The sequence below is a fragment of the Tachyglossus aculeatus genome, chromosome 26 (assembly GCF_015852505.1).
Source record: "Tachyglossus aculeatus isolate mTacAcu1 chromosome 26, mTacAcu1.pri, whole genome shotgun sequence".
NCBI lineage: Eukaryota > Metazoa > Chordata > Mammalia > Monotremata > Tachyglossidae > Tachyglossus > Tachyglossus aculeatus.
In genome coordinates, this window is record NC_052091.1 from 17544152 (window position 1) to 17559975 (window position 15824).

At 46.6% G+C, this 15824-nt stretch overlaps 1 protein-coding gene across 2 annotated transcripts in view; it reads right to left on the reverse strand.

Moving 5' to 3' along the window:
* The window catches only part of ZFAND6 (zinc finger AN1-type containing 6), an 83132-nt gene that overhangs the window by 15388 nt on the left and 51920 nt on the right, over positions 1–15824 (reverse strand). For both annotated transcript variants that reach the window (XM_038767340.1, XM_038767341.1), the window contains one exon: positions 5852–6022. In XM_038767340.1, the coding sequence (XP_038623268.1) occupies positions 5852–6005 (154 nt within the window). In that variant the 5' untranslated portion in view covers positions 6006–6022. The remainder of the gene's footprint in view (positions 1–5851; positions 6023–15824) is intronic.

Genomic DNA, 15824 nt, shown 5'->3' on the forward strand with positions numbered 1-15824 from the left:
AAAATCGGCGGCCACCTAATGCTCCTTAAATAGGATAAATAGAAAAAGCGCTGGTGAGTGGGCAGAGCTTCCACGGGGGGCATGAACTGCCGGTCCCTGATAAGGGGGGGCTTCCAAAATCAATTAAAAAAATAACAAGGATGGACGGTCACATCCTTCCTGTGGGCCAATATTCGTCTGCCGGCTTCAAAAAGGCCCACTAAATCACTCTTTGTAAAAATCGGCGGCCGCCTAATGTTCCTTAAATAGTATAAATAGAAATAGCGCTGGTGAGAGGGCAGAGCTTCCACGGGGGGCATGAACTGCCGGGCCCTGATAAGGGGGGGCTTCCAAAATCAATTAAAAAAATAACAAGGATGGACAGTCACATCCTTCCTGTGGGCCAAAATTTGTCTGCCGGCTTCAAAAAGGCCCACTAAATCACTCTTTGTAAAAATCGGCGGCCGCCTAACGCTCCTTAAATAGTATAAATAGAAATAGCGCTGGTGAGAGGGCAGAGCTTCCACGGGGGGCATGAACTGCCGGGCCCTGATAAGGGGGGGCTTCCAAAATCAATTAAAAAAATAACAAGGATGGACAGTCACATCCTTCCTGTGGGCCAAAATTCGTCTGCCGGCTTCAAAAAGGCCCACTAAATCACTCTTTGTAAAAATCGGCGGCCGCCTAACGCTCCTTAAATAGTATAAATAGAAATAGCGCTGGTGAGAGGGCAGAGCTTCCACGGGGGGCATGAACTGCCGGGCCCTGATAAGGGGGGGCTTCCAAAATCAATTAAAAAAATAACAAGGATGGACGGTCGCATCCTCCAAAGCCATTGCGCTCGCCCGTGCAGAGCTCACGCACCTAAATTCAGGTGCTTTTACCCGCTGAAGGCTGAGAAGCAGTAAGGAAGGAGCAATAGACATAATAATAATGATGGTATTTGTTAAGCGCTTACTAGGTGCCCGACACTGTACTAAGCGCTGGGGTGGACACAAGCAAATCGGGTTGGACATAGTCCCTGTCCCACGTGGGGCTCACAGCTTCCATCCCCATTTTGTAGATGGGGTAACTGAGGCCCAGAGAAGTAAAGCGACCTGCCCAAGGTCACACAGCAGACAAGTTCATTCATTTCATTCATTCGATTGTATTTATTGAGCGCTTCCTGAGTGCAGGGCACTGGACTAAGCGCTTGGGAAGTCCAGGTTGGCAACATATAGAGACGGTCCCTACCCAACAGCGGGCTCACAGTCCAGAAGGGGGGGACGGATGACAAAACAAAACATATTAACAAAATAAAATAAATAGAATAAATATGTGCAAGTGGCAGAGCCGGGATAAGAACCCGTGACCTTTCGATTTCCAGGCCAATCCACGATGCTTCTAGACACGCGGCCGAGCCCGTATCCCTCCCCTCTGCCCCTGACGAGTGCCCTGGGTTGGGGGCCGCTGCCGCTGCTAAACCTTGCAAATTGTACTTCCCAAGTGCTTAGTACAGTGCTCTGCACACAGTGAGCGCTCAATAAATATGAGTGAATGAATGAACGGCTACTTCTGGAGGAGGAGCCTGGTTTGGGACTGAGCCCCTTCCTTCCTCTCCCCCTCGTCCCCCTCTCCATCCCCCCCCATCTTACCTCCTTCCCTTCCCCACAGCACCTGTATAGATGTATAAATGTTTGTACATATTTATTACTTTATTTATTTATTTTACTTGTACATATCTATTCTATTTATTTTATTTTGTTAGTATGTTTGGTTTTGTTCTCTGTCTCCCCCTGGTAGACTGTGAGCCCACTGTTGGGTAGGGACTGCCTCTATGTTGTCAACTTGTACTTCCCAAGCGCTTAGTACAGTGCTCTGCACACAGTAAGCGCTCAATAAATACGATTGATTGATTGATTGATTGGGAGGCTCCCTGGGAAACGGGCCCTTCGTTTTAGATCAGAAGCTGCCTCTCGGTCTTCCTGCTCCCCTTCCCGTCGGCTGGGAGTTCATTCGTTCATCAGTCGTATTTATTAATAATAATAATAATAATAATAATAATGGCACTTATTAAGCGCTTACTATGTGCAAAGCACCGTTCTAAGCGCTGGGGAGGTTACAAGGTGATCAGGTTGGCCCACATGGGGCTCACGGTCTTAATCCCCATTTTACAGATGAGGTCACTGAGGCCCAGAGAAGTGAAGTGACTTGCCCAAAGTCACACGGCTGACAGTTGGCGGAGTCGGGATTTGAACCCATGACCTCTGACTCCAAAGCCTGGGCTCTTTCCACTGAGCCATGCTGCTTCTCTATTGAGTGCTTCTAGACTGTGAGCCCACTGTTGGGTAGGGACCGTCTCCATATGTTGCCAACTTGTACTTCCCAAGCGCTTAGTACAGTGCTCTGCACACAGTAAGCGCTCAATAAATACGACTGAATGAATGAATGAATGAGGTGCTTACTGTGCACACAGCACTGCACTAAACTCTTGAGGAAGAACAATACAACAATAAAGAGTGACAATCCCTGCCCATAATGAGCTCACAGTCTAGAGTGGGGGAAACACTGGATGCCATCCAAACCCTAACAGGATTCATTCATTCAATCGTATTTACTGAGTGCTTACTGTGTGCAGGGCACTGTAGTAAGCGCTTGGGGAAGAACAATACAACAATAAAGAGTGACAATCCCTGCCCATAATGAGCTCACAGTCTAGAGTGGGGGAAACACTGGATGCCGTCCAAACCCTAACAGGTTTCATTCATTCAATCGTATTTACTGAGCACTTACTGTGTGAAGAGCACTGTACTAAGCGCTTGGAAAGTACAATTCGGCAACAGATAGACAATCCCCACCCAACAATGGGCTCACATGCCATGCCCCCCAGCCCCGGCCTTTAATTCAGAGCGGGTCCCAAACAGGACTTCATCTTTCCATTCCACTTTCTTTCTCCACCCTAAGACCAAGTCATTTATTCATATTTATTGCGTGCTTAACTGTGTGCAAAGCGCTGCGCTTTTTAAGCGCTTTGGGAGAGTTCAGTATCACCAAAAACAAGACCCATTCCCTGCCCTGAACGAGCTCACTGTCCCAGACCCAAAGCCCATCTGGAACGACGGCTGCCCCGAAAATGGATCACAGCCACGCAGGTTAGCCCAATCAATCAATCAATCGTATTTATTGAGCGCTTACTGTGTGCAGAGCACTGTACTAAGCGCTTGGGAAGTACAAGTTGGCAACATATAGAGACGGTCCCTACCCAAAAGTGGGCTCACAGTCTAGAAGACCCCTTTCTCGTCTGCGACACCCGGCAACAGGAGGCAAAATCCAAGCCCCCCTCAGACTGCTGCTTTCAATGAACGTCTCTCTATGTTGCCAACTTGGACTTCCCAAGCGCTTAGTACAGTGCTCTGCACACAGTAAGCGCTCAATAAATACAGTTGAGTGAATTAAATGAATGAATCTGGGGGGGCCGCTGCCACACTTGGCTCCCTGGGTCCCTTTTCTGTGTGGGGTCAGACACTGACGCCCATTTCTCCTCTCGAGCCAGAAGCTCAGCCTTGGATACGCTCCCCTTCCCTCTGGGGTTTGAGCTCCTTCCCCTCCCCACAGCACCTGTATATATGTTTGTACATATTTATTATTCTATTTATTTTACTTGTACGTATTTATTCTTATTTATTTTATTTTGTTAATATGACTTGTTTCATTGTCTGTCTCCCCCTTCTAGACTGCAAGCCCGCTGTTGGGTAGGGACCGTCTTTAGATGTTGCCGACATGGACTTCCCAAGCGCTTAGTACACAGTAAGTGCTCAATAGGTTTGAGCTCCTTCCCCTCCCCACAGCACCTGTATACATGTATATATGTTGTACATATTTATTATTCTATTTATTTTACTTGTACAGATTTATTCTATTTATCTTATTTTGTTAATATGTCTTGTTTCATTGCCTGTCTCCCCCTTCTAGACTGTGAGCCCGCTGCTGGGTAGGGACCGTCTCTAGACGTTGCCGACTTGGACTTCCCAAGCGCTTAGTACAGTGCTCTGCACACAGTAAGTGCTCATTAGGTTTGAGCTCCTTCCCTCCCCTCCCCACAGCACCTGTATACATGTATATATGTTTGTACATATTTATTATTCTATTTATTTTACTTATACATACTTATTCTATTTATTTTATTTTGTTAATATGTCTTATTTTGTTGTCTGTCTCCCCCTTCTAGACTGTGAGCCCACTGTTGGGTAGGGACCGTCTCTAGATGTTGCCAACTTGGACTTCCCAAGCGCTTAGTACACAGTAAATGCTCAATAGCTTTGAGGTCCTTCCCCTCCCCACAGCACCTGTATACATGTATATATGTTTGTACATATTTATTATTCTATTTATTTATTTTACTTGTACAGACTTATTCATTTTATTTTGTCAATATGTCTTGTTTCATTGCCTGTCTCCCCCTTCTAGACTGTGAGCCCGCTGTTGGGTAGGGACCGTCTCTAGATGTTGCCGACTTGGACTTCCCAAGTGCTTAGTACAGTGCTCTGCACACAGTAAGCGCTCAACAGGTTTGAGCGCCTTCCCCTCCCTACAGCACCTGTGTACATGTATATATGTTTGTACATATTTATTATTCTATTTATTTATTTTACTCGTACATATTTATTCTATTTATTTTATTTTGTTAATATGTTTTGTTCTGTTGTCTGTCTCCCCCTTCTAGACTGTGAGCCCGCTGTTGGGTAGGGACCGTCTCTAGATGTTGCCGACTTGGACTTCCCAAGCGCTTAGTACAGTGCTTTGCACACTGTAAGCGCTCAATAAATATGATTGAATGAATAAATGAACCTCCCAGCCCTCTAAACCCAGCTCTCCTCGCCGCACAAAAATCCCACAAACTCCCACGGGTGGACGCCCCCCTTTCACCCCCCGGTTTCTGCTCCTCCTGAAGACTCGATGCCAAAGTCCCACCAAGGTGGCCCCCAGCTGTGTGTGGCCCCCGTTGTGTGACTTTGGGCGAGTCACTTCACTTCTCCGGGCCTCAGTTCCCTCATCTGTCAAATGGGGATTAAAACTGTGAGCCCCTTGTGGGACAACCTGATTACCTCGTAACCTCTCCAGCGCTTAGAACAGTGCCCATAGTAAGCGCTTAATAAATGCCATCATTATTATTATTATTATATCTGACAGATGACCACTACCTCCACCTTCAAAGCCTTATTACAAGGCCATCCAACTTGTACTTCCCAAGCGCTTAGTCCAGTGCTCTGCACACAGTAAGCGCTCAACAAATACGATTGAAAGAATGAATGAATCTGTAAAATGGGGATGAAGACTGTGAGCCCCCCGTGGGACAACCTGATCTCCTTGTAATCTCCCCAGTACTCAGTACAGAAGCAGCGTGGCTCAGTGGAAAGAGCCCGGGCTTTGGAGTCCGAGGTCATGGGTTCAAATCCCGGCTCCGCCAATTGTCAGCTGTGCGACTTCACTTCTCTGGGCCTCAGTTCCCTCATCTGGAAAATGGGGATAAAGACTGCGAGCCCTCGTGGGACAACCTGATCACCTTGTAACCTCCCCAGTGCTTAGAACGGTGCATCGCACATAGTAAGCGCTTAATAAATGCCATTATTATTATTATTTGCACATAGTAAGCGCTTAATAAATGCCATCATTATTATTATTATTATTATTATTTGCCAGTGATTCCCCAGTCTCGCTACCTTCCCAACGCGTCCACGTTCCTTCCCGCCCGGTTCTTAGCCGTCCACTTCAGGCCACTGCTATTTCCACATTTTCCGGGGAGGAGGAGAGGCTTTTTTTTGTTTTTACAATCTTGTTGCTCTAGATATTTCTAGATATTTAGATATTTAAGCGCTAACTCAGACGGACTTACCGGGCGGGCTAATTCTACCATTACTGCTATTCTGTCTTTGGAGGTGTTCTTTGTAGCAGACTGAACACATGCCATTCGTCCGCGGATTTCCGTAGAACCCACAGCCCGTGGAACAGAGCATAGGCACTTGGCTGTGGTTAGTTTCTTGGGCCATGTTCCTCTTCTGTAAATCTGGAAGAAGAAAAACAAAAAAAAAAGACCCCATTAGACTCCCCCAAACAGACCCACCGTCACCTTTCGCACCGTTTACAGCACAGAACCTCCAGGGCAAGTAAAAGGAACTCAAATCCAACTCCCAACCCTATCTTCCCATCCTCCAAATAAGTTCTCAAGCCTTAAACCTTAGGAAATCAATCAATCGTATTTATTGAGCGCTTACTGTGTGCAGAGCACTGTACTAAGCGCTTGGGAAGCCCAAGTTGGCAACATCTAGAGACGGTCCCTACCCAACAGTGGGCTCACAGTCTGGGGAAGCAGCGTGGCTCGGTGGAAAGAGCCCGGGCTTTGGAGTCAGAGGTCATGGGTTCAAATCCCGGCTTCCGCCGCTTGTCCGCTGTGTGATTTTGGGCAAGTCACTTGACTTCTCTGTGCCTCAGTTACCTCATCTGTAAAACAGGGGTTGAGAGCGTGAGCCCCACGTGGGATAACCTGAAGATCTACCTCAGCGCTTAGAACAGTGCTTTGCACATAGTAAGTGCTTAATAAATGCCATTATTATTACATTATTATACCTCAGTGCTTAGAACAGTGCTTTGCATATAGTAAGCGCTTAATAAATGCCATTATTATTATTATTATTATTATTATTATTATTATTATTATTATACCTGGTCCACTGAAAACTGGACAAATTTGTACGACCTTACAGTCCCTTGGATTGGAGAGTCACCAACTGATCTGCAAAAATCAGATTTTTGGAGGCAGCCTTAGGAAAATACGCCTCTCAGAATTGGGATTGTTCAGATTAAACCAATGAGCCCCAGATCCTTTTGCTCACTTTAAATAACGGCACTTCCCCATGTGACCTGAAGCAGGTTTAGCCCTGAGGTGCCTGAGGATTCTGGAATTTGCAGGTTGCATGTCCCAGAATAATTAATAATAATAATAATAATGACATTTATTAAGCGCTTACTATGTGCAAAGCACTGTTCTAAGCGCTGGGGAGGTAACAAAGTGATCAGGCTGTCCCACGGGGGGCTCACAGTCTTCATCCCCATTTTACAGGTGAGGTACCTGAGGCACAGAGAAGTTAAGTGACTTGCCCAAAGTCACACAGCTGACAAGCGGCGGAGCGGAGATTTGAATCCATGACCAAATCTCCAGAAGGCTGCGGGATTGGGGGGTCTGACTCCCCCCTAAGCAGGGCAGGGATGCAGTCCTGGTTTTCAACAGCATAATACGCCATGTTGAGGAATTAATTGTTTCTGCTTGGGTTTTCTTGTCCTCTGCAATAATAATAATAATGATGATGAATGGCATTTGTTAAGCGCTTACTATATGCCAAGCACTATTTTAAGCACGGGGTGGGGTGGGGGGGGATATAAGGCAATCAGGTTGTCCCACGTGGGGCTCACAGTCTTAATCCCCATTTTCCAGATGAGGGAACTGAGGCCTAGAGAAGTGAAGTGACTTGCCCAAAGTCACACAGCTGACAAGTGGCGGAGCTGGGATTCGAACCCATGACCTCTGACTCCCAAACCCGGGCTCCTTCCACTGAGCTACGCTGCTTCTCCACATCTGCAATCCTTGCCCCAGGGTAAAAAAATCGACCATCCACGAAATGGACTGGCCATTTCGCCTTCGCTGTGCGGCCAGGATTTCATTCATTCATTCAATCATATTTATTGAGCGCTTACTGTGTGCAGAGCACTGTACTAAGCGCTTGATACGCCCCCTTCTCCCGCTTTCATGTATTCTTCTGAAATCAGCCTTTCCCCTTCAGCATTATTCTCTTCTTAGGAGAAGCGGCGTGGCCCAGTGGAAAGAGCCCGGGCTTTGGAGTCAGAGGTTGTGGGTTCAAATCCCGACTCTGCCAACTGACAGCCGTGTGACTTTGGGCAAGTCACTTCACTTCTCTGGGCCCCAGTTCCCTCATCTGTAAAATGGGGATTAAGATTGTGAGCCGCCCGGGGGACAACCTGATCACCTTGTAACCTCCCCAGTGCTTAGAACAGTGTTTTGCACATAGTAAGCGCTTAATATATGCCATCACTATTATTATTATTATTCTATGGGCCTCAGTTCCCTCATCTGTAAAATGGGGATTAAATTGTGAGCCGCCCGGGGGACAACCTGATCACCTTGTAACCTCCCCAGTGCTTAGAACAGTGCTTTGCACATAGTAAGCGCTTAATAAATGCCATTATTATTATTATTATTACTATTATTCTTGGCCCAGTGGAAACCTTACAAAACGTTTTCCTGTATACTCCTTCATTCAATCGCATTTATTGAGCGCTTACTGTGTGCAGAGGACTGTATTAAGCATTCGGGAAAGTACAATACAACAACAGACACATTTGTCCTTCAAGGAATTTCTGGCCCAGTGAACCTTCAGCGCATAGTTGTTAGCTTCCGTACTTTGTGAACGCTTAACAAGACTGAAGCGGGAAAATAAATCCCCAGCGAGAAGCACCATGTCCTAATGGACAGAGAAGCAGCGTGGCTCAGTGGAAAGAGCCCGGGCTTTGGAGTCAGAGGTCGTGGGTTCAAATCCCGACTCCGCCAACTGTCAGCTGTGTGACTTTGGGCAAGTCCCTTCACTTCTCTGGGCCTCAGTTCCCTCATCTGGAAAATGGGGATGAAGACTGTGAGCCCCCCGTGGGACAACTGGATCACTCTGTAACCTCCCCAGTGCTCAGAACAGTACTTTGCACATAGTAAGCGCTTAATAAATGCCATCATTATTATTATAGAATATAGTATTATAATATACAATATAATTAATTAATGCAATAATTAATATAACCAATAATATTGTTGGTAATTATTATATTGTTATTAATTATTATATTATTATATAATAATATTGTTGATGATATGTGATTAGTATGATTGCGTTGTGTTGTCATATTATGATTATATTATATTATTTAATTATATTGATATAATTATTGCTGTGGTGATTAATATAATAATTAATGTATAATATTGATCATGATAATTATTATTATTATTATAGAGTACGGGCCTGAGAGTACAAAGGAGCCAGGTTCTAATCCCAGCTCCGCCACGTGTCGGCTGTGTGACCTTGGGCAAGTCTCCTCGCTTCTCTGTGCCTGTTACCTCATCTGTCAAATGGGGATTAAGCCTGTGAGCCCCACGTGGGACAGGGACAGTGTCCAACCTGATAAGCGGGTATCCACCCGGCACTTAGCACAGTGCCCGGCACGTAGTAAGCGCTTAACAAATATCATAAAAAGAGGGAAGCAGCCACACGGTGGGGCGAGGACTACCAAAGCCGTCGACTACCGTGTCGGCCGCGGTCGGGGGACCTCTCTGATGTGCCATCTTCCTTCCACGGGGCAAATGGCTCATTGGCCACACAATCCTCAACTCTTCTCCTCTTATTTATACAAAACAACAACAACAACATACAAACAGGACAAAAAAATGCTGAAATGATGCCTACACCCTGCCCATCGCCAAGAGCGTGGGAGGATAATTGCGGATGAGTCCGCGCTTAAAGTACCAAACAAAGCGTGACTGGCAGATGGGAGAACCGAGTAATTAAGTAGGGTCCAGATTACACGGTATCTCTGCCCCTTGAGGAGACCGACGAGGAGTCCAAAACACCGGTAACCGTTCTATCGCGTTTATTTACAGAAAAGCCTTTTAATAAAGGCCTGAGGCTGAACAAAAACTTCAGTCACCAAACAAAGCTTCCCTCGGAAACCTGCTGGGGAGGGGCAAACTTAAAAAAATTACTACCTCAGACTCTGCCGCAAGACTCTCGCCACCCTCCCTGGGCTCCTCTGAAAGAACTCAAGGGTTTGTCGCCCATTTGCACCCAAATCTGCTAAAAATCATGATGGCTACCGGCGTCTCGCAATACACGGTTATCTGCCAGACTCATGACACACGGTATTCCTTTTATCGCTTTTCTTACAGCACGCCACAGCCCCAGATTTTGATCTGCCCAGCCATCAGGCTTGGCCATTTTGGACTGGCTGCCCTTGTCCACTTAATGCTGGTTTTGTTTCTGATGAACTGCAATCATTTCACTCCTTGGGTCCAACAATTATCCTTGGGACCAGTCCGCGATTCAATTAAATGCCACTCAAAAAGGGCAGGCCAAACAGACCGGATCCACGGATCCATCTGTAGACCAAAATGTAGTTTTTGCCTTTTCGATCAGAACCTACTTACAGAGATCATTATTCCATAAAGGTTTCTTGTGCTGTGATCCCATGGTGGTCAGAGAATAATCATAATAATGGCATTTATTAAGTGCTTACTATGTGCAAAGCACTGTTCTAAGCGCTGGGGAGGTTACAAGGAGATCATGTTGTCCCACATGGGGCTCACAGTCTTCATCCCCATTTTACAGATGAGGGAACTAAGGCCCAGAGAAGTGAAGTGACTTGCCCAAAGTCACCCAGCTGACAAGTGGCAGAGCTGGGATTTGAACCCATGACCTCTGACTCCAAAGCCCGGGCTCTTTCCACTGAGCCACGCTGCTTCTCTAATCAGGATAGTATTTTTTTTTTTTTAGCTAACATTACACCGTGTCTCCTTTCCTTACAAACCATTTACTTGACACAGTTTGCCCCCAACTTCCCTCCAAATAACCAACTGGGGCACTTTTTAAGAAGCAGCGTGGCTCAGTGGAAAGAGCCTGGGCTTTGGAGTCAGAGGTCATGGGTTCAAATCCCGGCTCCGCCAGCTGTCAGCTGGGTGACTTTGGGCAAGTCACTTCACTTCTCTGGGCCTCAGTTCCCTCATCTGTAAAATGGGGATGCAGACTGCGAGCCCCCCGTGGGACAACCTGGTCACCTTGTAACCTCCCCAGGGCTTAGAACAGTGCTTTGCACATAGTAAGCGATTTATAAATGCCATCATTATTATTATATTATTAAGCTTTTCCACACATTCAAACATCCGATCATGTTTTATTAAATGTTTGAGGAAATAAGAGAGAATCTCCGCTCACCAAATCCCTACATTCTTCAAACTTTCCCTGTCCACTTCCTCCTCGAAGAACTACAAATCTGGCTGCTAACCTGGGCTGAATTTATGCTCAAAATATCCAAAAGGTCCTGGTGACGGTTGCCAAGAGAGCCGCAGAGAAGCTGCTGTGTGACCTTGGACAAGTCACTTGACATTTCTCTGCCTCAGCTACCTCATCTGTAAAATGAGGATGAAGACTGTGAATCCCATGTGGGACAGGAACTGTGCCCACCTCAATTTGCTGGCATCCACCCCAGACTTAGTACAGTGCCTTGGCATATAGTAAGCCCTTAAAAACCATTATTATCATTATTGTTATGACTCTTGAATGCAATTATAATTTTTTTTATTATTACATTTCCCAGGAAGCAAAGGAACTGACTTGGACCTCTTGAACCAGTAAGAAAGAGTAGAGTAGCACCTCCCTCTCTGCCCACCCCCTTCAACCACCCCACCTCTCTGAGTCCCCTTGGTAGGGTGGAGAAAGATTTCCCCCTTTTTCTCCTAGTGCTGGTTGAACGAAGGGTCTCCATCTAGTTGTGCAATAAGCCCATATCTCCTAATTAAGCGATGGAAAGGAAGGCCGGGGAAGTGAGGATGGAGCCTTCATTCACTCCATCGCATTTATTGAGAGCTTACTGTGTGCAGAGCACTGTACTGGGCGATTGGGAGAGGACAATACGACAATAAACAGTGACATTTCTTGCCCACAATGAACCTACAGTCTTATGGGGGGGATGTGGGGGAGACAGACATCAATGCAAATGAAGAAAATGACAGATCCGGGGGCGAGACAGGCGAGATGGAGGCACAGTGAGAAGGTTAGTCCTAGAGGACCGAAGGATGTGGGGTGGGTTGTAGAAGAGAAGAAGCAAAGTGACGTCGGAGGGGGCAAGGTGATGGGAATGCTTTAAAGCCAACGGTGAGGAGGTTTTGTTTGATGCGGAGGTGGATAGGCAACCACTGGAGTTTTTTGACCATTTTTCATGTTTCTGAAAAATGATCCAGGTAGCTGAATGAAGTATGGACTGGAGTGGGGAGAGACAGGAGGCTGGGAGGTCGGCAAGGAGGCTGATGCAGTAATCCGGGCGGGATAGGATGGTGATTGCATTAACGTGGTAGCAGTTTGGGTGGATCTGAGCGATGCTGTAAAGGTGGGACCGACAGGATTTGGTGACTGACTGAATACGTGGGCTGAATGAGAAAGAAGAGCCAAGGATAACGCCAAGGTTACGGGCTTGTGAGACAGGAGAGATGATGGTGACGCCTACAGTGATGGGGAAGTCAAGGGGAGGGCAGGGTTTAGGTGGGAAGATACGGAGCTCTGTTTTGGACGTGTTCAGTTTGAGGTGACGGGAGGGCATCCAAGTAGAGATGTCTCCAAGGCAGGAGGAAATGTTGAGACTGCAGAGAGGGAGAGAGATCACGGATGGAGATTTGGGCATCAACTGCACAGAGATGGTAGTTGGAAGCCATGGGAGCAAATGAGCTCTCCAAGGGAGTGGGTGTAGATGGAGAATAGAAGGGGACCCAGAACTGAACCTTGAGGGACCCCCACGGTTAGGGGATGGGAGGGTGGAGGAACCCGCAAAGGAGAATGAGAACAAATGGACAGAGAGACAAGAGGAGAACCAGGAGAGGACAGAGTCAGGGATAATGTTTCCAAGACAAGGGTTTGGTCTGCAGTGTCGAAGGTAGCTGAGAGATTAGGAAGGATCAATCGATGGTATTTACTGAAAGCTTACTTTGCGCAGAGCACCATTTAGCACTTGGGAGAGTACAACGCAGTTGGTAGACGCATTCCCTGCCCCCTCTAGACTGATGGACATTAACATAAATGAATAATTTATACACATATACATAAAGCACTGCTGCGGAGCTGAGGTTGGGGTGAATACCAAGTGCCCAAAGGACACCGATCGATGATCTGTTTAGGTGGATGATATATTTTGGATTGTTTTCCCCCCGGTGTGGATCTCAGTAGTATTACGCCTGTTTGAATTCCTTCCTTACACTTCAAAAACTGTAGCTCCAATTAAAATATTTTCTAGCGATCTGATTTTGGAGAGTCCTTTCAAAGTAGCAGAGCCCCCTTTCGAACTTTGGCCAGACGTCACATCTCTTTTATTCCTTCTGAAAGCTTTGTCTGGAGACAAAGCTTCTCATTTCATTTATGTTAGGAAGGCAGCACCTCCTTAACAGTGGCACCCGCTCTTTCTACATTGAAATGACACTTAGGATGGAGGTTATTAATTAGTGTGGTACTTGGCATTCGATACACACCCCTCTTGGGCATTTGGCATGATAACCTAGCCCACTACCCGATGGCTTTGTCTTGGTTCTTTTCTTGCTGATTCCTTGCTGTTGCTCCTCTTCACATCATCTATCAACTGGGCGGAGAGCTCCAGAAATCCGTCCTGGACTCTTTGATGCCTCTTTATCTTCCCTCTTTCTCTGAGGGATATTATCTTTCCCCCTTGGCTTTGGAATAAAGCTCTCTCAGTGTCTAATATTCTGCCCACATCAAGTGCCGGGTCAGGAATCATCCTGTTCTTTTTACTCAAAAAAAAATCATTACATGGAAAAACGGGGAAGGGCACAGAGTCTGGGCACCTGGTAGCAAGATATCACTATTATTTCGAGCACTAGACTCTAGTGCCTGTTCCCACAGATTGGGCCAGTTGATGCCTCTTTATCTTCCCTCTTTCTCTGAGGGATATTATCTTTCCCCCTCGGCTTTGGAATAAAGCTCTCTCAGTGCCTAATATTCTGCCCACATCAAGTGCTGGGCCAGAAATCATCCCGTTCTTTTTACTCAAAAAAAAAATCATTAAATGGAAAAACGGGGAAGGGCAGAGAGTCTGGGCACCTAGTAGCAAGATATCACTATTTCGAGCATTAGTCTCCGGTGCCTGTTCCCACAGATTGGGCCAGTTGATGCCTCTTTATCTTCCCTCTTTCTCTGAGGGATATTATCTTCCCCCCTCGGCTTTGGAATAAAGCTCTCTCAGTGCCTAATATTCTGCCCATAGAGCTCATAGTAAGCTTTTAATATTTATTACTCTATTTATTTATTTAATTTGTACCTATTTATTCTATATTTTATTTGTTAATATGTTTTGCTTTGTTCTCTGTCTCCCCCTTCTAGACTGTGAGCCCGCTGTTGGGTAGGGACCGTCTCTGTTGCCAACTTGTACTTCCCAAGCGCTTAGTACAGTGCTCTGCACACAGTAAGCGCTCAATAAATACGATTGATTGATTAATAAAATAGAGTAATACATACGTACAAACATACACAAGTGTTGTCGGGAGGGGAAGGGGGTAGGGCAGAGGGAGGGGGAAAAAGTCAAAAGTACCTGCCCTCAAAACGCCCTATGGCAAGGTTTCAAAATACCGCCGACTTCCCAAATACCCCAAAGCCCTGCGCGAAAGCGAACGAAAACTTATCGTTCGCCGACAACCTGAAAGCATTCAAAGCGATTATCTCTATGCTTCCGGGGGAGAAAAACGGTTACCTCGGGGAGTGGGGCCTGGGCAAGAGGGGAAGAATTTCGACTCAACCTCACACCAAACTTTTCTGGCGTCCAGTTCACGGCGCGGGCGGCCCCTCCGTGGCGGACGTCACATGGAGAAGTCACACGGAGACCGCTCCTACCATCCCGAACGCCGCGGGGAGACCCTCTAAGGACTGGGTGAAGCTGGGGGGACGGATTCCCGTGTTGTTCCCGTATAATGGACGGCCAGCCTTCTCAGGGCGGTCCACCTGACCCTCAGATGCCCAGAGAAGTAGTGGAGGAGGAGCAGGGCCCTTCACCTTAATTGCAGTGCTGCGATCACAACGCCTAAAGGAGGCTGGGGAACGACAAACAAAACAGGATCTGGCCCCTGGTGACGCTTAGTTATTGCTTCGTCTGGCCTTTCTCCGCGGGAAAAAAAACCATTTGAAAGGCGTGGGGTTCCATAAAGGGATCTTCTGTGGTTTTAAGTTGAAGAAAAAGCGTACTCAGCTCGGGCTGGCCCTCTTGAGACTCTGCTGCCTGAGGAAGGAGTGAACCAGAAACGCCAAGACACCGAGAATCCCCTCTAGAACCTGATTCGTTGGGTAGGGACCGTCTCTATATGTTGCCAACTTGTACTTCCCAAGCGCTTAGCACAGTGCTCTGCACACAGTAAGCGCTCAATAAATACGATTGGTTGATTGACTGATTAAACTAACTCGCCACGTGACACCCCATTCGTTTATTCGGCTAGACTCCGATCGAACGGAAACTTAAATCGACAGGCATCAAATGCTTTTTTGCCTCAACTAGCTGAAGATCGGTGACAAATTCCGGAATTTCCAGAAGGGAAAAAAGTTTTCTTTTAAATAATAATAAAGGCAGCATTTATTAAGCGCTTACTATGTGCAAAGCACTGTTCTAAGCGCTGCGGAGGTTACAAGGTGATCAGGTTGTCCACAGTCTTAATCCCCATTTTCCAGATGAGGTAACTGAGGCTCAGAGAAGTGAAGTGACTTGCCCCAAGTCACACGGCTGAAAACTGGCGGAGCTGGGATTTGAACCCATGACCTCTGACTCCAAAGCCCGGGCTCTTTCCACTGAGCCACTCAAGGAAGCCTTCTCTCTTGAAAATTAGCAGGATAAAAGTCATAACCCTCGGTCAATGACTGAATTTACTCATAAATTGATTCACTCACTCAGCTGTATGTATTGAGCACTTACTGAGTGCTCTGCCATACTAAGCACTTGGGAGTATATAATAATGATGATAGCATTTATTAAGCACTTACTATGTGCAAAGCACC